The following is a 24,817-nucleotide window of genomic DNA, read 5'->3' as shown; positions in this document are numbered from 1 at the left end:
CATTTTAGGTTGCCTTTCTCTTTCTTTTTTTCCTATCCTAATGAGGTCTAGGCCAGGTATCACCTTCTCCCCAAATAATATTACTTCATATAATTATTATGAGGAATTGGCAAGCTATTGTGTGTGTTTTATATATATAATGTATATATATATATAATGTATATGTATATAATAGTGATAAAAATTCACATTAATCTGCTTCTTTTCTGGCCTTCAACAACATTTGGCTATAATAAAAATAGTAATTATCTTTTTACAGCCATCATTTTCTTGAATTACTTAATATTTTATGTTATATTTATATTTCTTAAAGACTAGAACCAAATAATCTTTTTATTTTTTATTTCCCACAGTTTATAGACAAGGGATGAACACATATGGTCAATGAGTATGGAAAATGTAAGCTTTATAAAGAATGAATAAATAATGTAGTTTAAAAATCACACTGTATTTAATCTTATAACTCCAATTTAGTATTCATGTGGCCTAGAAAAGACTTATGCATCAGTTTTCTCATTAAAAAATGGGGTCAAATATCTCTACTATGCCTTCCTGGGTATATTGTTACAACCAGAGATTTAGGTATATATGAAGGACCATTCAAACAGTGCACTTTCATTTGGTTATTGCCAACTTAGTTACAATATAGCATGTCTGGAGAATTCACAATGGAAAGAACCATTTAGTGGACTATTGTGATTACAAATGTTTGAGTTTTTTCTCTTCCAAAAAACAGAGCAAATTTCAGGCTTCCAGTATATTCAATGTAACTGTTTTTTAACAATATAAAGATTAAAACTAGCTTACATCTCTAACGAACAATTAGGAATTTCAAGTCTGAAAAAACAACAGATCACCACAGTTCTCTATTAAGATTGTATTTTGGGGCTACCTGGCCATGCTTAGGTACTGTCATGACATCCTGAGAATATTAGGTGGTTGTTGCAGAACTCTAACATAAACAATTATGTTAAAACACAATTGTAAATAACTTATTTGATAAGAGGATGGTTATTTAAGGCCAAAGCTTGTAATGGTCAACTCCTCATTGCTTACTCAGTCGAGAGTGAATATAAAATCCACAAGCTTGGGTGTTATATGGAAACCAACTTGACAATAAACTATTTTTTTAAAAAAAGAAAATCAGTTTACCATAAATGTAAGAGTTGGTTCCTATGCTCTCAGTTCTATTCCATTTAAATATATGCCTTTTTGTCAGAATCACACTGTCTTGATTTCTGTACCTATATAGTAAATTTTGAAATTGAAAAAAAAAAATCCACAAGCTATTCAATTTCTGCTCCCCACAGCTGTGTGAATTGTCTTCCTACAAAAATAAATCTCAATCACATGACTCCCTGCTACATACCAAATACAACCCCAATTCCATGGCTTGAAAATCAGTGCTTTTTACAAGAAGGTCTCTGCTGCTTTTCTTTAAATTTATTTTAAAAATATTGACTTATTGTGTACTATGTGCCCTCACTGTGTTGTTAGGGCTAGCGGTTCCTCACTGTTCCTGAAACATGCTCTAAATTCTTCTGTTCCTTCTGTCTTTGCTTTATCTGTTTGCTTTATCTGAGATATAGTTTCTTCTCCTAGCCATCTGGGAAAATCCTACCTATCCACGTCAGGTTGAGATTCCATCTTCTCTTGCCACCCATATGCACAAAGTTCTCTGGCAATAGCACTGCTACAGCAGATAGATCACTAGCTCATCTCACAGTCTTTCCCTGAAATTGTGCTTTCTTAGGGGCAGAGGGCTGTGTCTTTTACTTTCATCCACCACAACACTTAGCTTGGAAAGGTGACCTGAAATTAAAATCTTAAGAATAACCTCACTAACTGGCCATATTTAGTTAATTCATATCATTGCCAAAAAAGTGATTTGGGTGAATTGGATCAAATGTATATGTACTGATGAATTGCTTCAACCCTGTTAACAGTGGCATTGGTAATTTGGATTCATTTCAATTCAGTCAAAATCCGGAATTTGTAAAACCTGGCATAAGTAAAAGGGGCAAAGGAAATAGAAACATTTTCTTTATAAATGTTTTAATTTAAATTTCAAAGCAAGAGCTATTATTTCCTTTACCAAATGTGATTTTATGTTTATTCTCTCTCCTGTAATGCAGTCTGAAAGCTATTTTTTTTAAACAAAGCAGTGTATATAACATTGTATCTAGATGTTATGATGGCTACACTTAAAAATTTGTTTAGAGCTTTATCTGAATTTTTTAAAAGGCTGTGTATAAAAGACACCAGTACAATTAGCTGAAAGCAAAGAACTCCATTAAGCTATATTTTGCCATCTATGAGATGCTAGATGTCAACACCATTGGTATTTTTCCCCCAGAGATTTGATTGATTCACTTGACACTATGCAATGTTAATGTGCTTAAAAGGTATACTCCTCTTTCTTTTCTGATTTGCCCCTATTCAATCACCCTCTGGTGGGTTAGGTCTAGAGTAGTTAATTCAGTCAAAGGCACACTCTGTTCCTGGTTAGGCAGTCCCTGAATCTGTTTGGCTTACTCTGCTGTGCCAGCCTAGGTCCCCATGGTCCTTCAATGGCTCTCCTTTGAAACTCAGAGCAGGTGATAAATCATCTTCTCTTCTGAACCCTATCCTATCCCTCTTATTGTCACAATCTTCAGTTGGTCTCTCAAACAGAAGGTAGCCCACAAGTCCAGAGGCCTTCCCAAATTTCCCTTCTTTATAATACTTTCATTTCTTCTCCTAAAATATATTAGTTGGGAGATAGAATGATTTTTTTTCTCTACCTTTTCAATGTCATAAAATGGAATTTTCTCCAGTATATCCTTGAAGTCATCCATGACCCAATCAGTGTTTGAGGTAATTGAGAGGAAGGGGATAAATAATTTATTTAACACCTTGTAGTTTTAGAGCTTCCAAATATATTTAAGTACATGTATATTTCTATTAATTATTCTAAATATACTAAAAAGGATGAGTAATGCTAAAGTACCTTAAAACTAAATATTTTTCTCACTTCTCTGTATGATAATTTGCTTTAGTTTTTTCTTTTATTCTATAGCTTCGTATTACTGTCTATAATCCAGAGCCTAAATTTAACATGGGTTTTATCAAGTGGATTTGCATGGAGTAAGGAGTTAATTTTGTATGTCTTAAAGGCAAGAATAGTATATATAGAAAGAGGAATACAGCATGTATTGTCAACTGCCAACCTTATAAAAAAAGATTAAAGGTATTTATTCCTACGAATGAATGATATCAAACTAAAGTAGTTGTCTAAGAGACAAAAATAAGTGTTCTTATTATATAAGAATAATTTTACCAGTACCGTTAATTTCTCTATTGCTATTTTAAACTAAAATGGGTCTTGTTTACATGAAGAAAACCCAATATTCATTTTAGACTATTTTTTCTTTATGTATCTGATCACCCAGAGTGAATGTTTACAGATACTCTTGAGAAGATATATTTTTGTTGGTATATTTTTTGTTTTGAAATGTGATATTTTTGTATTACATTTTTCAGGTTCTGTTTTATTTGTTCACAATCTTGAAGGAATTGTTAACCCCAGGTAAAGGAAAAAGGAAGTCACAACTTAGGGAAAATGAGTTTGATTTAACATGATCTAATTGTTTTGCATATAACAACCACTAATAATTAAAATTAATTTATTTGATTAGATGTGAATGATGTAGTTATTAATTATTTCATATATATATATACATATATATATCATCTCTCCCATTAATTTCAAAGTAAATCAGAATGAAAAGAAACACTTAAAAGGAAATGTTAAATTTTGGTTACGTTGGCAAATCTAACAAAGACAGTTCATCTTTATACTTCTACTAATATCAAATTCTAAAGTGAGAAGGGACATTCGAAATTTCGGTTTAACCCACTCACTGTACTTGTCTATGAGATTATTGCCCAGGAAAGCCAAGTGACTGGTTTTTTGTCACAAAGCTGATTAGGAATTGAGCTGAGACTTGATCCAGAAAATTCCTGACTTCGGATCTAGGACTTTTTTTCCACTTTCTCATATTACTTACAAAATAAAATTCAATATAAACTGAGCTTTATATATATTTCGTCTTACTACAGCTGTGGTTTTCTAGTGATTCCCAAACTGTTTAGAGAAGAATAAATGGATATCAACAGGTTGGGGGGAAGCATTTTAAATTGGATTTTCAGGCATAAATTGCGTTTGGATCCATCTCTTCAGTCAAAATCAAAGGGATATTTTAGCCAGAATCTCTATCTGTTAACCCTACTTCCATCATCCTTCTCTCCCTTTGCCATGATGTCATTCATTTATCTTAAACAAGAGTATGGGGGAAGGAGATCTTTTTTCACTCCTCTATAGGGAACATTGATGTTCTATAGCATTTGGCTCAATGAGATTCCCACTTCAGTTAGTTGATTACCACAAAAATGTGTAATATAAAAGGAGTTATTACAAGAGAAGGACTTGGTAGATAAGAAACGAATACGTCTTGTCTAAGGCTGATGTGTATATCTGACTATTGGTTGATGTTTAATGTCTGCTTAAACTCATGTTTAATTCCTGTGAAGAATTAAAGAATTTCCAAAATTACTATTCCTTGAGGAGTATGATAGACAGACTTATTCCATTTATTTATTGTATCATATTTACTCTTAAAAATTCTTTACATTACACTAGTATGTAGCAATATAACTTCTAGGGAGTAATGTGTAAATGTTGACAAAATTAATCAAGTAAATAAAAATGAGAAATAAATCAAATTTGCATAATGAAGTTTTTCCAATTACTCAGCTTTACAAAATTACTTTCAATTTGACATAACATAAAATAATGAAAGAAAGTAATTGTTTGAATCAAATTGATTTTTCTCTATTATTTCTTAGCATTCCATAAATAATAAAATTTTACATCTGAGTGTAGATTTTAAAAATTATTCATACTCAACAAATAAAAGTGTATTAACTTACGGCCCTGATGCTCTCAAAATGTCCACCTTCTTTCTCGAAATCAATAGGCTGTCCTTTTAGTGTCCAGTAGAAAGTGACATCCAAACTAGCATCGTGAATTGCTTTGCAATTAAGGACAATGCTTTCTCCCACTGTTAACTCTGTTCTTTTAGGAGTAAGTTCTATTCTTGTAGGTTCTACAGAAATAAAAATACATCAATTAAAATAATCAACAGTATTTCCCTGCATTTTCTAATTTAAATAATAGAGAAAAAGATAAGCAAGGGATCTATGCAACGTAGTTGCTCTAGATACATATCTTTAAATAAACTGTTATTAATTGAAATATTACCTTTTTTGTATGGTAGGGCATTTTACTATGCTTTTGTAGGAGACTGATGGTTTAAAAGTTACTGTTCCCTTGGTGAGAGGGAGGAAGGCAAACCATGAGACACTCGACTACTGAGAATGAACTGGGGACTGATGTGGGTAGGAGAGAGGGGGCGGAGGGGTGATGGGCATGGAGGAGGGCACTTGTTGGGATGAGCACTGGGTATTATATGGAAACCAACTTAACAATAAACTGTAAAAGAAAAACAAAGTTACTATTCCCATTAAGATGTAAACTTGGATGAAAAAGACAAGAAAATGCATAACTATGAGCAGCATTTGGCCTTCCAGAAGAAGGAAAATTAGGGGGAAAAAAGCCATAAACTCCCTGTCTACCTTTAAGGATCCTCAAGTATAAATCAAAGGATTTTTTTTTTACAATAAAATATGTTTCATATTTAAGGAGGAAGAATTCAGGTGAGTTCACTTCTTTAAAAGTTATAGGAGGTACCTCCCATCAAAATACATTTTAACAGAGATAAAACTACAACTATACCAACTTACATTTGCTTTATACTCTATAAAACCCTTTTATGTATAGAAAAAGCACCTCTCTAGCTGATTATAAAATAATCTTGATAAATTGTGGGTGGTTTAATTTAGTTCCAGAAAGAAAGGTAAATTATTGAATGGAAAATTTTTTGAGAAAATATGCGTATGTTTAATTACTTAATTATTCAATTCAATTTTTAAAAATAGATGATTGTTACTGTGTTTAGAATAACTTTGAACCAGTAAAGGCTAATACTGCTATTCATCTAAGGGTTAGTTAAGCTAGTGATCAAATAATTGAAATATGATTTTTTAAAATGAAGTAGGAAGTTGATGGAGATAGGATTTTGATTTAGTCCTTTTCCCTAGTTAGATTCCTGATTGTAGATACCTTAAGAATACTGACACAAATGATTACAAATTAGGCTAATTTTCCTATTCTAGCTCTATTGTTGGCAATAGCATAGTTTGATGAAGCACTGTTCTTAACCACTGATAAAACCCTTTAATATTCAACAAACTTCTAAGCAGTCAGAAAGAAAAGGAATGTAAATATTAACATTCTAGAAGTCAGATATTCCCTGTGGCCTTCTAAATTCGGACTTTATCAGAGAAGACAAGTGATCACAGCATAGTATAGTTTAAACTTTGTGAGAATTGGAATGTTCTGAGTAACTAAATATTCCATTTAGCTTGTGATTTACAGAAAACTTTTTTGTTATTATTTTCAAAATGTCTGTGAAGCCAGCATTGCTTCATTATGACAAACATTGTTTAGCACAATAAGACACAGATTAGCAGACTGAATTGGATTCCCATAATGTATGCTGTAAATGAAAGCATCATTTAAACTACATTCCCTCCTTCTGTTAATGTTTGCCTCTTTTCTAAACTATCAGAGTGCTGGCTATTTTAATGACATTTTTATTTCTAAGGAAAAAGAAAACATTTCTACATTTGTATAGCCAAAGTATGATTCACTATATAATACATGCCCACATGGAAAAAATTGATTGAAGATATAGTGCAGTTGTGAAAAATATTTCTTTGCCAATTGATGAGATCTTTCTGCCTAACATATGAGATATTCTTTGTACTAAACAATGATATGTAGTCTCAAAAAATGTTCTAAGTCAAAATCTAGTTCACTTTAGAACTAGAAAACTGACAGAAACATTTAAGTGGCAATATTTATAACACTATAAAATGACAGTATATAAAAAATTCCATTGATGCAAGCACCAAAGAGCAGTTCAGGTGAGTGTCTATCTGATGCACACTCAAACGCCACACATTCCTTTCCTTTTTCAGCTATCCCTTGTTCCCTAGCTCCCCAGATTTAGTGGTAACAAAAGACTATTACTGATTGATGCTAAAATTAATTTTGATGGAGGAAAAATATTTTTATACTGTTGGAATACTTTCAAATTTTGAGACAGCAAGTAAAACTTCAGAAAGCTTTCTTTATCCTCTCACATATTTTGTTCAAATGTTTGTTCTACCAACAAAGTATTTCTTCCTTTAAGGTCTCCTAAATAATGGAAGGGACAATTTGGCTGTTAGTTCTATGTTTGCAATGTATCTTATCAATAGGATCATGCACACACATATGTATAAACACATTTTACATGCATATTGTATTTATTTGCTTTCTGACAAAGCCATGAAACTATGTTTGTAACACGGTTAGCCACAGTTTCTTACCTTTTACAGATACTGAAGCTATGATTTCAGCAGAACCAAAGACATTTTCCCCTTGGCAAACGTACTTTCCCTCATCTGATTTAGAAGCATTTAGGATCCGAAGACTTCCGTCTGGAAGAATAGCTATTCTGAAAATTATTAAAAAAGGGTTTTTTCCTCTTTTACTGCATATCAGCTAAGTAGTAAAAAACTCTGATGATGTCTGAAATCACCTCCACGGTAATGATAAATAAGATAAAGGTATCACTGTGAAATTAGGTGATAGTAGAAATGTTTTACCCTTCATGAAATTATGCAATAAACCCACTTAATATCTTCTTATATTTAAAAGGGCTAGGGAATTACAGATTACTTTTCTTTTGACACTGTTTGACAGTTAACTTTAAAACTTATGGGAAAAGGTGACCCTGAATTTGGTTATTAAAACATAATATCACCCAGCGATATTTTAATATGAAGCTCGAGTATTTCACTTCAAACCCAGAGTGACCTCAAAAATCAAATATAAAAAGAAACAGCATAAAAACATAGGGGAGGACAAGTACAGAACATAAAATTAATTGTATACAGCCAAGAAATGATTTATGGTGGTTTCTCTACACTGCCACCAGTGCGGCAAGGGTATGAAAATGAGACCTGATACCTGATACCTGGGCTGCCCACACTGCACTTTTTAAATATAAAAACATGATATCTGAGGTTGCATTTGGGCTTTTTTGAGACCTTTGTTAAAAGTGGACCTTGAGACTTACATGAAGGTGAAAAATTAAAGCCTTATTAAAAAATTTTTAGAAGTTCAGTGAAAATGAGGTTGACATTTGGGATTACCGTATTATCCTGTGTATTCATCATTCCAGAAATATATGGATTTCAAAATTAATTAGTACTTTTGTCCTTTTCTCGCTTCTATGCTCCTGAAATATAACCCATTATATCACCAATGAATCAAGCAACCTGAAGTAAAATAGAAGCTGTTGGAATCATTTTATTTGTTATGCCACTAGAGTTTGGAATGACTTTTAGGAAAGAGGAAGTAACAGGCTTTTGATAAGAACCAGTGGCCCTACTGAATTTAAATCCTAAAATGGGATCATTTGGTTCTGAAAAGAATAGTTTATTTCATGTTAATTTGATAATATTAAACTTTTAAGAATCAAGAATATGTTTAGGCTATACCTTTCATATCATTTTAAGGTATGCATTCAATCTTGCCAATCACCCAGAACTGAGTTATTAAATACACTGAACTTTGTAACAATTGGATTAGATTCTAGGTTGCTGACTATTGCTTGTGAATTTATAACTACATACTGTTGTCAGTAAAGATACCAGTTAAAAACATCATATTCTTTTCAATACACATCAGACCTGCCTTACAACGTATAAGGAAGACAAACTTAGAAGCAAGCCAAACTTGGAATGGAGAATTTGATTTTGTAATGTATGTCTAGGAGAGATAACTAACTTGAGATGCTAGGAAAACACAGTGCCCTTAAAAGTTATATAAATTCATTCAGGATGGTCATACATTTCTCCTATATCTTTGGTTAGGTTTATTCCTAGGTATTTTATAGTTTTTTGTGCAGTTGTGAATGGAATCAGTGTCTTGATTTCTCTTTCTGTTGCTTCATTGTTGGTGTATAAAAATGCAAACGATTTCTGTATGTTGATTTTGTACCCTGCAACTTTGCTGAATTCATGGATCAGTGCCAGTAGGCTTCTGGTGGAGTCTGTCGGGTTTTCCATGTAGAGTGTCATGTCGTCTGTGAAAAGTGAAAGTTTGACTTCTTCTTTGCCAATTCTGATGCCTCTTATTTCCTTTTGTTGTCTGATTGCTGACGCTAGGACTTCCAGCACTATCTTAGACAACAGTGGTGAGAGTGGACATCCCTGTCGTGTTCCTGATTTCAGGGGGAAAGCTCTCAGTTTTCCCCCGTTGAGGATGATGTTAGCTGAGGGCTTCTCATAGACGGCTTTATAGTAAGTTCCTTCTATCCTGACTTTCTCAGGGGTCTTTATTAAGAAGGGATACTGTATTTTGTCAAATGCTTTTTCTGCATCTACCAACAGGGTCATATGGTTTTTATCTTTTCTTTTGTTAATGTGATGTATCACATTGATTGATTTGCGAATATTGAACCAGCCCTGAAACCCAGGAATGAATCCCACTTGATCATGGTGGATCATTCTTTTTGTGTGTTGTTCCATTTGATTTGAAAGTATCTTGTTGAGGATTTTTGCATCCGTATTCATCAAGGATATTGGTCTGTAATTCTCTTTTTTTGCTCGGTCTCTGTCTGGCTTGGGAATCAAGGTGATGCAGGCTTCATAGAATGAGTCCAGAAGTTTTCCTTCCATTTTTATTTTTTGGAATAGCTTGTAAAGAATGGGTATTGACTCTGATTTAAATGTCTGGTAGAATTCCCGAGGGAAGCCATGTGGCCCAGGCCTCTTATTTGTTGGGAGACTTTTGATAACTGATTCAATTTCTTCACTATTTATGGGTCTGTTCAGATTTTCTCTCTCTTCCTGTGTGAATTTTGGTAGTGCGTGTGTGTTTAGGAATTTGTTCCATTTCTTCTAAGTTGTTCAGTTTGTTGACACATAATTTTTCATAGTATTCCTTGATAAGTTCTTGTATTTCTGAGGCATTGGTTGTAATAAGTCCATTTTTATTCATGACTTTGTCTCTTTGGGTGCTCTTCTGTTTCTTTTTGAGAAGCCTGGCTAGAGGTTTGTCAATTTTGTTTATTTTTTCAAAAACCCAACTCACGGTTTCATTGATATCTTCACCTGTTTTTTTGGATTCTATATTCTTTATTTCTGCACTGATTTTTATTATTTCTCTTCTTCTACTAGGGTTGGGGTGCTCTTGTTGCTCTCCTTCTGGTTCCTTTAGGTGTGTTGTGAGATATTGTACTTGCACTTTTTCTGATTTCTTGAAATAGGCCTGGAGTGCAATGTACTTTGCTCTTAGGACTGACTTTGCCGCATACCATGGAGTTTGGATTGTTGTATTTTTATTATCATTTGTTTCCATATATTTTTAAATTTCTTCTCTAATTGCCTGATTGGCCCATTCATTCTTTAGTAGGGCGTTCTTTAACCTCCATGTTTTTGGAGGTTTTCCAGACTTCTTCCTGTGATTGATTTCAAAGTTCATAGCACTGTGATCTGAAAGTATGCATGGTATGATCTCAATTCTTTTATATTTATTGAGGGCTGCTTTATGACCCAGTATGTGATCTATCTTGGAGAATGTGCCACGTTCACTTGAGAAGAAAGTGAATTCCATGGCCTCAGGATGTAGAGTTCTAAATATATCTGTCTAATCCATCTGGTCCAATGTGTCATTCAAATCCATTGTTTCTTTAGTGATTTTCTGTCTAGTTGATCTATCCAGTGCTGTAAGTAGAGTATTAAAGTCCTCTGCTATTAGCACATTCTTATCCATAAGATTGTTTCTGTTTGTGATTAATTGTTCAATGAATTTGGGTGCTTCCGTATTCGGTGTGTAGACATTTATAATTGTTAGCTTTTTCTGATGGATAGATGCTGTAATTATTATATAATGCCCTTCTTCATCCCTTGTTACTGCCTTTTTTTTAAAGTCCAGTTTGTCTGTTATAAGTATAGCTACTCCAGCTTTTTTTTGACTTCCAGGAGCATGATACATATTTCTCCATCCCCTTACTTTCAATCTGAAGGTGTTCTCAGGTGTAAAATGAGTCTCTTGTAGACAGCAAATAGAGGGATCTTGTTTTTTTTTTTTTATCCATTCTGCTACCCTATGTCTTTTGATTGGAGCATTTAGTCCATTTACATTCAGTGTTTTCTTGAAAAATATGGGTTTAGAGTCACTGTGTTCTCTGTAGGATTCATGCTTGTGGTGATGTCTCTGGTACCTTGTGTTCCTTGCAACATTTCCCTCATAGAGTCTTCGGATGTCTTGTAGGGTTTAGTGGTGACGAATTCTTTCCATTTTTGTTTATCTGGAAAGACTTTTATCTCTCCTTCTATTCTGAATGACAAGCTTTCTGGATAGAGGATTCTTGGCTGCATATTTTTTCTGTTTCTCACATTGAAGATTTCCTGCCATTCCTTTCTGGTCTGGCAAGTTTCATTAGATAGGTCTGCAACTACTCTGATAGGTTTCCCTTTGTATGTTAGGGCCTTTTTTTTTTTTTTTTCCGCTAGCTGCTTTCAGAATTCTCTCTTTGTCCTTATATTTTGCCAGTTTCACTGATATGTCATGCAGAATATTGATTCCAGTTTTGTCTGAGGAGAGTTCTCTGTGCCTCTTGGATTTCAATGTCTGCTTTCTTCCCCAGATTGGGAAAGTTCTCTGATATAATTTGTTCAAGGACTCCTTCAGCACCTTTCCCTCTTTCTTCCTTTTCTGGAATTCCTATGATAAGGATATTGTTCTGTTTGATTGTATTACTCAGCTCTGGAAGTCTCCTTTCATGTCCCTGGATCAGTTTATCTCTCTTTTTCCTGGCTTCCTCTTTTTCTGTAATTGTAGTCTTCTAATTCACCTATTCTCCTCTCTGCCTCTTCAGTCCATGCATTGGACCCCTCCATTTTATTATGCATCTCATTTATAGCATTTTTTAATTCATCACAACTATTTTTAAGGTAATAGTCTTTGTAGCAATAGCTTCTCTTATGTCTTCCATGCCTTTTTCAAGCCCAGCGATTAATTTTGTGACTATTGTTCTAAATTCTTGTTCAGTTATGTTGCTTATATCTGTTTTGAGCAGTTCTTTAGCTGTCATTTCTTCCTGGAATTTCTTTAGAGGAGAGTTCTTCCGTTTCATCATTTTGGCTAGCTTTCTGTCTCTTGTTAGTTTTCAAAGCTTGTTATGCACTCTGCACTTGTGAGTACTACTGTATTAAAGAAGCCTCTTTGTCCAAGCCAAGGCCTGTTCATTCAGAAAGTGTTCTTTGAATTGTGTCTTTTAGTATCTCTTGTTGAGACTTTGGTTATTTTATTTCCCTACTCATAGTGGTATTCAGGAATCTTCACCATGTGTACTTTGGCTTGTTTCTTGAGGTAGCCCTGGAAAAGAAAACAGACAGACAAACACACAGGGAACAAAGGCACACAAACACACTGACAAATCCAACAGACACCCAAACTGAAAGGGAAAAAGAAAAAGAAAAAGATGACGGAAGGAAAAAAAGGAGGAAGGAGGAAAAACAAATCATAAAAATAAAAATAAAAATATAAAAAAGAAGAAAAGAAAAGAAAAAAGAAAAAATCCAAAAGACAAAGATAGTCTAAAAGCAAAAAACCAGAATTCCCAACTACAAATAAAGAGCAGGGTGTATGCAGTGCTGATGGAAGAGCATATACAAAGAAAGAAATGAAAGGGCGGGGAGGAAGTGAAACTGGACGATGACCAGGCAGAGAGAATAAGAGGCTTAATTCAGAGAGAGAAACAGGGGAATATGGTAAGAGGCGAGGAGAAAGTAACAAAGATAATGTTACTCAGAGAAACTATATAGTCTGATTACTCCAGAGAGAGATAGAAGGGTAGCAGTGGAAGTGTAGAATATACATCTAGAGAATGGATTAAATGTGACTGTTTAAACAAACCAATAACCAGAGTGCCCAGTCTGGAGGGGAGGGATACGAATGAGACAAGGGAAAATATACTGAATAGAAAGAATTGATCTAGAATTAATCAAGGCAGTGCATCCATGTTGGTCTTGCCCTGGGCTCACGTAAAACAAAAAAGCAATCTCTAGTGGGGATGGGCAGGTCTTAATCTCCACTGCGATCTGCCAGCCCCTCCCTGAGACCCCACCTCCGTGGTTGTGGGGAGAAAAATGCAGTGCCCCAGTCCCTTCTTGAACCAGGCATTGCAAATCACTCTTTTGGGTCCAATCTCCTTGTGCCGGAGGTGCAGCAAAGTTGGGCCATGTTCTGTGTCCCAAGTCCTCCCTCGTTTCCAGTCCCAGTCCACGCACTTTATTGATACTGCCCAAAATACAGTCCCGCAGGTCTCCCTGAAATACAGTGCCGCAGGTCTCCGCTTCCGAGCCGCCAGGGTCGAGCAAGGGGAGGGGTGGCGAGCAAGGGGAGGGGTGGTGTAGCCTCAGGTCAGCTGCCTTCCTGCTGCCACAGGGGATGGAGCCGGGAGAGCAGAGGAGCAGTTTCTCCTGGCGCCAACCCAAGGCACCCAGTTCAAACTCAGCACCCCAGCTAGAACTAAGAACACTTTCCATCGGAGCCAAGGTTTTTCTCTTCTCCAGCGACAGTTCTATGAGCTGTTTCAGTCGCTCTTTCTTTTCCCCTCAACTCACCGCAGCTGCCCACAAGTGGGGCTCCCTTACCTCCCTCTGTATCTTGGTCCAGGCCCGCTTTTATCTTCCCCAGTTCGCACTCACGCACTTATGAGGTTGTCTTCCCAGTGTACTCTGTCTCTTTCTCTTCCCAAACTCCTGTGGCTCAGTGTCCTATGACTTCAGGCCTTCTCTGTTTGAGAGATGGGTGCGAGCGAAATGCACATAGCTCCCTATTTCTCTGCCATCTTCCATTCAAGATGGTCAATGCAAAGTTCTATTCATTACTTACATAATGCTCATTTTCTATAAAAATGAAATATATGTATTCCATTTAAATTCCAAAGATAAACTATTATAAAAAGATGTATTTGAAATTAAAACACACTTTTTCTTTTTAATATATATATATATATATATATTTTTATTTCTAGGAGAGAGAGACAGCGTGAGCAGGGGAGGGTCAGAGAGAGAGGGAGACAGACTCTGAAATAGGCTCCAGGCTCTGAGCTGGCAGTCAGCACAGAGCCCGACGCGGGGCTCGAACCCACGAACCGCGAGATCATGACCTAAGCGAAAGTCCGACGCTTAACCGACTAAGCCACCCAGGCGCCCCTAAAACACACTTTTTCTAAACAAATAGGCATTATCTTTTGAGAATTACAAACTTTAATGAAATTTAGTTAAATTACTACAATTTATGCGGGTCACTAATATCTTTAAAATATTTGGATCTTACTGATTGGCATAAATTCTCATCGAGCAGGTGAGAAGTTTGGCTTAAAATCCACTTCCTTTAAAGAAATAAATATATCTTAGACACTGGCAGTATTTCAGCTCTTGATTTAAGATCAGTCCTTCCTCACTGACAGAAGGCAATACATTATACTCTCTTTTAAGATAGTTTATTAACACCCCTGTACTTTAGGCCACTTGGGGGATGAAGAATTTTGAATACAATGATGTTTTTTATCTGTCAAGTGGCAATGTCGTGTAACAAAAGCCTGTCTATTGATTCAAGTTACAAATCTTGATAGGATGAGCTCATATACATTTTTTAATGTAGAAAAGAAGGGGTGCCTGGGTGGCTTAGTCGGGTAAGTGTCCGACTTCGGCTCAGGTCATGATCTCACAGTCCGTGTGTTCAAGTCCTGCATCCGGCTCTGTGCTGACAGCTCAGAGCCTGGAGTCTGCTTCAGATTCTGTGTCTCCCTCTCTCTCTCCCCCTACCCTGTTCGGTCTCTGTCTCTGTCTCTCACAATAAAATAGAGACATAAATTTTTTTTAAAAAAAATAATGTAGAAAAGAAAAACTAAATGAGACAGTGAATGTGATTTACATTATAATGGCTGGCTATTCCACACATAATTACTTAGATAATTGAATATTTAATTAATGTTTTCTAGTGATTTCTGGCCTCGTTATCTATCTTCTCTCCTCTCCTATTACCATGTAAGTGTTACATTGGAAATCTTCAAATTTGGGGATTAATTCTGCTGAGAAGTCCTCGAATTGGAGCCCTTCACTATAAGGGCATAGTGAAGTAGAGGTCTGTTGGAGGTAAGCAAAGATTTTACAAATGCAAACCAGCATTCTAACATTGTGTGCCAAGTCGTGCTTACTATATTCTTGTCTCTCAACTTTTCCATGAGTTTCTGCCTAGACCTGGAAATATCTTGATTGACACTTTGCATGAAATTACTGGTTCTCTGGCTTGTTCATCTGCCCAATTCCAGAGTCTATCTAGGATAGCATCATGTTAACCTTTATCTTGCACAGATTTAGTGCTAATGTCTTTTCTTTTATATAAGCTTATTTACTCATTTCGAGAGAGAGAGAAAAAGAGAAAAGCCCGTACAGGCTCCACATTGACAGCCCACATCATGGGGCTTGAATCCATGAACTGTGAGATCATCACTTAAGCTGAAATCAGGAGTTGGACACTCAACTGACTGAGCCACCCAGGCACTCTTATTGCTAACTTCTTGATGCCATCTTGATTTCCAAATTTCAGAGCCATTTTACGGACCTTCCACTTCCAATTTTGGCTTATCTGTCAGATACCTCACAAGTTAGTTTATGTTCTTCCAGGTAGACTGCTGGTCTGGAGGTACTACCTACTTACCTGTTGCCACTTATAGAGATCATGCTCTGACTTCCAGATTAGATTTATTATGGTATCATATCATAGTAGATATAATATTACAGAATCATTAACTATTAATTAAGATTATATGCTTTAAAATCAGAGATGGTTGAGGTTAAGTCACTGCCATTGACTATTATGTATGTGATTTTAAGCAGTTAATCTCTTTACATGTAAAACGTTATATCTAACTAGTTATTCAAAAGTATTAACTAGATAGTACATGTAAATTATTATACTTTAGTAGTGTTGATAGCCATTAATTGAAAATGTACTAAAAAATATAAATAAAGTTTGTGACACATTTTAAAAAGGAAAAAACAGAGAGTTATAAACAGCAAGTGTTTTAGGGTGTTCAGTAAGTCTTTTCTGAGGGAGTGATATTTGAGATGAGAACTGAAGGATGAGAGGAAGTTAACCAGGAGTTAAGAGTGGGAAAAGGAGAGGGGAGAGCATTTGCAAAGGGCTTGAGGTGGGAAGGACCACAAAACTTTAAAGAACAAAATGGTCAATTATGATGGCAGCATATAAAAGTGGCAGGAGAGGCCCAAGGTGAAACTGGAGAGGTAGATGGGGACAAGATCATGCAGGACCTAGTATAGTATGGGAAACACTTGGTCTTTATTTTAAGGACAAATGGAGGCTGCCATTTAAAAAAAAGAACTAGCTATATTGAGGTATGATAGGAATATAATAGGCCTACAGGTTTAAAGTACATACTTTGAAAAGTCCTCACAAATGGATGCAGATATAAAACTATTACTTCTATTACCACTTTGTGTTCTCTTCCTGTAACCTCTTCTTATCACACTCCTATCACCAGGCAATTACTGACCTACTTTCTGTCTCTATAGTAAGTTTGAACTTTTACATAATTTCATATACAAGAAATCATAAGATTATATACTCCTCTCTGTTTAGTTTATTTAGCTCAGCATAGTTAAGATAAAGTTAAGACTCATCTGTACTGTTGCAATGATAAATAATCCATTCCATTTTATTGCTGAATAGTATTCCATTGTGTGCATATACAACTACTTGTTTATCCATTCACCTTTTGGTGGATGTTTAGGCTATTTTCAGCTTGGATCTATTACAAATAAAGCTGCTATCAACATTCATGTAATATGTATTTTATGGATATTTGCTTATATTTGTTTTGGATAGGTACTTAGGACTAATTGTTGGGTCATTTGGTTTATGTTTAGGCTTAATGTTTAACTTTTTAAAGGAGATATTGTACTATTTCCAAGCAGTTATATCACTCTTTAAATTCCTAGCAGCAGCATCTGAGAATTCTTGTAACACTTGAGATGGTCAGTCTTTCTAACTTTAGCTATTATATTAACTAGGTAGTAGAATCTCTCTGCAGTTTTAAGTTGCTTTTCCTTAATGACTAATGAAGTTGAGCATCTTTCAAGTGCTTGTTACCCATCTGTATATCTTTTTGGTGAAGCAATAAAATATTTTAGCAATTTTTTATGAAATAGTCTTTTTATTCAGGTTTGACAGTTTTTTAAAAAATATTCTAGATATAACTCCTTTTTCAGGTAGGATAATTGCAAATATTTTCTATCAGTTTATGGCATGTCTTAACATTTTTCCAATAGCAGAATTTCTTAAGATTGATGAAGTTTAACATATTGATTATGCTTTGTGTTTTTGTGGTTGTACTAGGAAATCTTTACCTAACCTAAGGTCACAAAGTTCTTTGTTTGTTTGTTTGTTTTGGTTTCAGGAATAGAATTTAGTGATTCATCACTGACATATAGCACCCAGTGCTCAACACAAGTGTCCTCCTTAATGTCCATCACCCATTTAGCCCATCACCCACCCACCTCCCTTCATCAGCCCTCAGTTTGTTCTCTATCATTAGGAGTCTCATATCATTTGCTTCCCTCTCTCATTTATTTTCCCTTCCCATATATTCATCTGTTTTGTTTCTTAAACTCCATGTTAGTGAAATCATAAGTTACTTGTCTTTTTCTGACTTATTTCACTTAGCATAATGCACTCTAGCTCCATCCACAATGTTTCAAATGGCAAGGTTTCATTCCTTTGGTTTGACCTCTGGGTAATATTCAATTGTGTGTGTGTGTGTGTGTGTGTGTGCGTGCGTGTGTGTACACTACATCTTCTTAATCCATTCATCAGTCAATGACCTCTTTCCATAATTTGCCTATTGTTGATACTGCTGTTATAAACATCAGGATACATGTACCACTTTGGATCTGTAGTTCTATATTCTTTGGGTAAATACCCAGTAGTGTGATTACTAGATGTAGTATAGTTCTATCTAAACATTTTTGAGGAAACTTCATATTGTTTTCCGGAGTGCCTGCACCAGTTTGTATTCCCACCAACAGTGCACCAGGGTTCCTATGTCTCCACATCCTTGCCAACATCTGTTATTTCTTGTGTTTTTTATTGTAGCCATTCTGACAGGTGTTAGGTGTTATTTCACTGTAGTTTTGATTTGCATTTCTCTGATAATGAGTGATGTTGACTATCTTTTCATGTGTCTGTTAGCCATCTGGATATCTTCTTTGGAGAAATGTCTATTCAAGCCTTCTGCCCAATTTTAATTGGATTATTTGTTTTGGAGTGTTGAGATATAACAGTTCTTTATAGATTTTTGGGTACTACCATTATTGGATATGTCATTTGCAAATATATTCTCCCATTTCATAGGTTACTTTTTAGTTTTGTGACTGTTCCCTTCCCTATGCAGGAGCCTTTTATTTTGATGTAGTCCTGAAAGTGTATTTTTGCTACTATTTCCCTTGCCTCAGGAGACATATCTAGAAAAATGTTGCTAAGGCCAAGTTAGAGACCTATCTGCTTGTGTTCTTTTCTAGGATTTTTATGAGTTCATGTTCCACATTTAGGTCTTTAATACATTTTGAGTTTATTTTTTGTAACATGAAAGAAAGTGGTCCAGTTTCATTCTTTTGCATGTAGCTGTTCAGTTTTACCAGTACTGTTTGTTGAAGAGACTTTCTTTTTCCCAACGGATAATTTTTTCTTGCTTTGTTGGAGATTAATTGGCCATATAAATCTGGGTTTATTTTTGGATTTTCTCTTCTGTTCCATTGATCTATGTGTTTATTTTTTGTGCCATATCATACTGTTTTGATCACTACAACTTTGTAATATAACTTGAAGTCTGGAATTATGATACCATCAGCTTTTCTTTCCTTTTTCAAGGTTGCTTTGGCAATTTGGGGTCTTTTGTGGTTCCATATACATTTTAGGATATTTTGTTCTTGTTCAATGAAAAATGCTGTTGATATTTTTATAGGGATTGCATTTGGTGTGTAGATTACTTTGCATAGTACAGGCATTTTAACAATATTTGTTCTTCCAGTCCATGAGTATGGAATGTATTTCCATGTCTTTGTATTGTCCTCAATTTCTTTAATCAGTGTTTTATGGTTTCCAGAGTACAGGTCTTTTACCACTTTGGTTTGTTTTTTTCCTAGGTATCTCATTATTTTTGGTGCGTTTGTACATGGGATTGTGTTCTTGATTTCTCTTTCTGCTCTTTCATTATTAGTATAAAAGAAATGCAGTAGATCTCTGCACATCGATTTTGTATCCTGTAACTTTACTGAATTCATTCATTAGTTCTAGTTTTTAGGTGGATCCTTTAGGGTTTTGTATATATAATATCATGTCATCTGTAAATAACATAAGTTTTATTTCTTCCCTACCAATTTGGGTTCATTTTATTTCATTTTTTTATCTGATTGCTGTGGCTAAGACTTTCAGTGCTATGTTGAATGAAAGTGGTGAGAGTGGACATTCTTGTCTTATGGCCTTAGGCGGAAAGCTGTTTTTCTGCATTAAGGATGATGTTCTTTGTGGATATTTCATAAGTGGCTTTCTTATGTTGAGGTATATTCCTTCTAAACCTACTTTGTTGAGGACTTTTATTATAAATGGACATTGTACTTTGTCAAATGATTTTTTTGCGTCTATTGAAATGATGACACAGTTTTTACTCTTTATTTTATTGATATATTGTATCATGTTGATACAATGTTATTTGCAAGTATTGAATCACCCTTGCATACTGGCATACATCCAATCCCACTTGATCATGGTGAATGATTTTTTAAGATGTATTATTAGATTCTCTTTTCTAGTCTTCTGTTGAGAGCTTTTGCATCCATGGTCATCAAAGGTATTGGCTTGTAGTTCTCTCTATTTGTGATGTCTTTTTCTGACATCAGATGTGTATTCTGCTCTCTTAGGATGGACTGTCCTAAGTATATCTTAAATCCTCTTGGTCCAATTTGCCTTTCAGAGTCATTGTTTCCATGTTGATTTTTTAGTTGGATGATCTGTCCATTAATATAAGTGGGGTGTTAAAGTCCCCTACTATTATTGTATTACTATAAATTTGTTATTAACTGTTTTATGTATTTTAGTTCTTCCATATTGAGTACATAAATATTTACAATTATTTTATCTTCTTGTTGAATTGTCCCATTTATTACTAGTATATACTGTCTTTCTTTGTCTCTTGTTAGTCTTTGTTTTAAAGTCTACTTTATCTGATAGAAGTATTGCTATTTTGGTTTGCTTTGCATATACATTTGCATAATAGATGTTTCTTCATTCTTTCACTTTTAGCCTGCAGGTGTGTCTTTAGGTTTAAAATGAGTCTCCAGTAGGCAGCATATAAATGGGCCTTGTTTTTTTTATCCATATTGTTTGATTGGAGCATTTAGTCTATTTGCATTCAAAGTAATTATTGATTGATATGTATTTAGTGTCATTTTATTACCTGTTTTGTGGTTGTTTTTGTAGTTTTTCTCTGATTCTTTCTTCTATTCTTCTCTGAATTGGTTTACTCGTTTTCTTTAATGATATATTTGGATTTCTTTCTTTTCTTCTTTGCATATATTTTAGTGTTTTTTAATTTGTGGTCACCATTAGGTTTGAATATAACATCTTCTGCATACAGCAGTCTAAATTAAGTTGATGGTCTCTTCCATTTACGCCCATTCTTTATTCCTCTCTTCCCCACTAGGTATATGATATCATATTTTACATCCTTTTAATTTGTGAGTTCCTTTGACTGTTTTTTTTTTACAGAAATATTCATTTTTTTGTTACTGTTCTTGCCTTTCCTAGTTCCATATTGTTGGTTTTTCTTTTGTATTCAGAGTCTTTTTTAATGTTTCTGCAAGAAACATGACCAAAAACTCCTTTAGTTTTTGTTTGGGAAAGTTTTTATCTCTTCTTCTATTTTGAAGGATAAGTTTACTGGATAGAAATATTCTTGGCTGCAGATTTTTCCCTTTCAGCATTTTGAATATATCATGCCACTCCTATGAGTTGCAAAGTGTCTGCTGAAAAATTCACAGATAGTCTTATGGGATTTTCTTTGCATGGTACTTTCTTCTTTTGTCTTTCTGCTTTTAATTTTTTTCTTTACCATTACATTTTTGCTGTTATTTTTTTAAATTTTCATTTTGCTATTTTAATTATAATAGTTCTCCATGTGGATCTGCTTTTGTGATTTTGTTGAGGTTTCTCTGTGCCTCCTAGATATGGATATCTTATCTGTTCAGCTTGATTGCCTTCCATTACTCTAACCTTGGGGTCACTGATACATGTCTCTGCTTCCTAAAGCCTACTGTTCATTCCATCTGTTGTATTTTTCATTTCATTTCATAAACTCTTCATTTATTGAGTTCTTCATCTGGATTTAACTGATATTCTCCACTCTTTTCTCAAATCCAATGAGTATCTTAATGATCATTACCTTAAATTCTCTATTAGGCATACTATTGATTTCTGTTTTGCTTAGATCTCCTGCTGTGATTTTGTCATGTTCTTTCATTTGGGACAAATTCCTCTGTTTCCTCAGTCCATCAGTCTTTCTGTGTTAAGAAAGTTAACTTTGCTCTCTGCCTTTAATTATTTAATTTTTCATATTTGCCATTCCCTTTTTAAAATTTATTTATTTTTTAATTCACATCCAAGTTAGTTAGCATATAGTGCTGCAATGATTTCAGGAGTAAATTCCTTAATGCCCCTTACTCATTTAGCCCATCTCTTCTCCCACAACCTCTCTAGCAACCCTTTATTTGTTCTCCATATTTAAGAGTCTCTTATGTTTTGCTCCCTTTTTTTTTATATTATTTTATATTATATTTTTTTATATTATTTTTGCTTCCCTTCCCTCATGTTCATCTGTTTTGTATCTTAAAGTCCTTATATGAGTGAAGTCATATGATATTTGTCTTTCTCTGACTGACTAATTTCGCTTAGCATAATACCCTCTAGTTCCATCCATGTAGTTGCAAATAGCAAGATGTCATTCATTTTGATTGCCGAGTAATACTCCATTGTATATGTATACCACATTTTCCTTATCCATTCATCTGTCGATGGACATTTATCTTCTTTATCCATTCATCCGTTGATGGACATTTGGGTTCTTTCCATACTTTGGCTATTGTAGATAGTGCTGCTATAAACATTGGGGTGCATGACCCCTTTCGAAATAGCATACCTATATCCCTTGGATAAATACCTAGTAGAGCAATTGCTGGGTCTTAGGGTAGTTCTATTTTAATTTTTTGAGGAACCTCCATACTCTTTTCTAGAGTGGCTGCACCAGTTTGCATTACCACCAGCAGTGTAAAAGGAATCCTCTTTCTCCACATCCTTGCCAACATCTGTTGCTGCCCGAGTTGTTAATGTGAGCCATTCTGATGCGTGTGAAGTGGTATCTCATTGTGGTTTTGATTTGTATTTCCCTGATGATGAATGACTCTGAGCTGTTTTTCATGTGTGGGCTGGCCATCTGGATGTCTTCTTTGGAGAAGTGTCTAGTCATGTCATTTGCCCATTTCTTCACTGGATTATTTGTTTTTTGGTGTTGAGTTTGGTAAGTTCTTTATAGACTGTGGATACTAACCCTTTATCTGATATATCATTTGCAAATATCTTCTCCCATTCCATCGGCCACCTTTTAGTTTTGCTGATTGTTTCCTTCACTGTGCAGAAGTTTTTTATTTTGATGAATTCCCAATAGTTCATTTTTGCTTTTGTTTCCCTTGCTTATGGAGACATGCTGAGTAAGAAGTTGCTGTGGACAAGGTCAAAGAGGTTTTTGCCTGCTTTCTCCTCAAGGATTTTGATGGCTTCCTGTCTTACATTTAGGTCTTTCATCCATTTTGAGTTTATTTTTGTGTATGGTGTTAAAAAGTGATCCAAGTTCATTTTTCTGCATGTCGCTGTCCAGTTTTCTCAATACCATTTGCTGAAGATACTGTCTTTATTCCATTGATTATTCTTTCCTGCTTTGTCAAAGATTAGTTGATCATATATTTTTGGGTCCATTTCTGGGTTTTCTTTTCTGTTCCATTGATCTGAATGTCTGTTTTTGCCAGTACCATACTGTCTTGATGATTACAGTTTTGTATACAGCTTAACCTCTGGGATTGTGATGCCTCCTACTTTGGTTTTCTTTTTCAAAATTGCTTTGGCTATTTGGGGTCTATTCTGGTTCCTTACAAGTTTTAGGATTGCTTGTTCTAGCTCTGTAAAGAATGCTGGTGTTATTTTGATAGGTATTGCATTGAATATGTAGACTATTTGGATAATATTGACATTTTAGCAATATTTGTTCTTCCTAGCCAGGAGCATGGAATATATTTTTCCATTTTTTTGGTGTGTCTTCTTCAATTTCTTTCAAAAGCTTTCTATAGTTTTAAGTGTATAGGTTTTTTCAACTCTTTGTTTAGATTTATTCCTAGGTATTTTATGGGTTTTGGTGTATTTGTAAATGGGATCGATTCCCTGATTTCTCTTTCTGTTACTTCATTGTTGGTGTATAGGAATCTAACCAATTTCTGTGCATTGATTTTATATCCTGGAACTTTACTGAATTCATGGATCAGTTCTAGCAGATTTTTTGGTGGAATCTTTTGGGTTTTCCATATAAAGTATCATGCCATCTGCAAAGAGTGAACATTTGACTACCTCCTGGCCGATTTGGATAATTTTATTCTTTTGTGTTGTCTGATTGCTGAGGCTAAGACTTCCAATATTATGTTGAATACCAGTGGAGAGAGTGGACATGCCTGTCTTGCTTCTGACCTTAGGGGGAAAGCTCTTATTTTTTTCCTCATTGAAGATGATATAGCATTGGGTCTTTTATATATTGTTTTTATGATCTCGAGGTATGATCATATGCTTTCTCTGCATCTATTGAGAGGATCATGTGGTTCTTGTCCTTTATTTTATTCATGTTATGAATCACATTGATTGTTTTGTGGATATTGAGCCAGCCCTGCATCCCAGGTATCAATCTTGCTTGGTCGTGATGAATATTTTTTTTAATGTGTTGTTTGATCCTGTTGGCTAATATCCTGTTGAGGATTTTTGCATCCGTATTCATCAGGGAAATTAGTCTATAGTTCTCTGTTTTAGTGGGGCCTTTGGTTTTGGAATCAAGGTAATGCTGGCTTCATATAAAGAGTTGGAAGTTTTCCTTCCATTTCTAATTTTTGGAACAGCTTCAAGAGAATAGGTGTTAACTCTTCTTTAAATGTTTGGTAGAATTCCCCTGGAAAGCCATCTGGACCTGGACTCTTGTTTTTTGGGAGATTTTTGATTACTAATTCAATTTCTTTATGGTTTTGGGTCTCTTCGAATTTTCTTCTTCTTCTTGTTTCAGTTGTGGTAGTTTATATGTTTCCAGGACTTGGTCCATTTCTTCCAGATTGTCCATTTTATTGGTGTATAATGGTTCATAATATTCTCTTATTGTTGTTTTATTTTTTTTTTTAATTTTTTTAATGTTTTATTTATTTCTAGGAG

At 34.8% G+C, this 24,817-nt stretch overlaps 1 protein-coding gene across 1 annotated transcript in view; it reads right to left on the bottom strand.

Moving 5' to 3' along the window:
• CNTN5 (contactin 5) overlaps window positions 1–24,817 on the bottom strand; it is a 433,859-nt gene that overhangs the window by 141,619 nt on the left and 267,423 nt on the right. Inside the window, exons 9-10 of the mRNA XM_039221110.1 lie at window positions 7,537–7,664; window positions 4,972–5,147 (exon numbers count right to left, since the gene is read on the bottom strand). Of these exons, the coding sequence (XP_039077041.1) occupies window positions 4,972–5,147; window positions 7,537–7,664 (304 nt within the window). The remainder of the gene's footprint in view (window positions 1–4,971; window positions 5,148–7,536; window positions 7,665–24,817) is intronic.

The sequence above is a fragment of the Hyaena hyaena genome, unplaced genomic scaffold, assembly GCF_003009895.1.
Source record: "Hyaena hyaena isolate Hyena2069 unplaced genomic scaffold, ASM300989v1 scaffold_945, whole genome shotgun sequence".
Lineage (NCBI taxonomy): Eukaryota > Metazoa > Chordata > Mammalia > Carnivora > Hyaenidae > Hyaena > Hyaena hyaena.
Note: the sequence above shows the minus strand (reverse complement) of the source record. Positions and strands in the feature narration are given on the sequence as shown.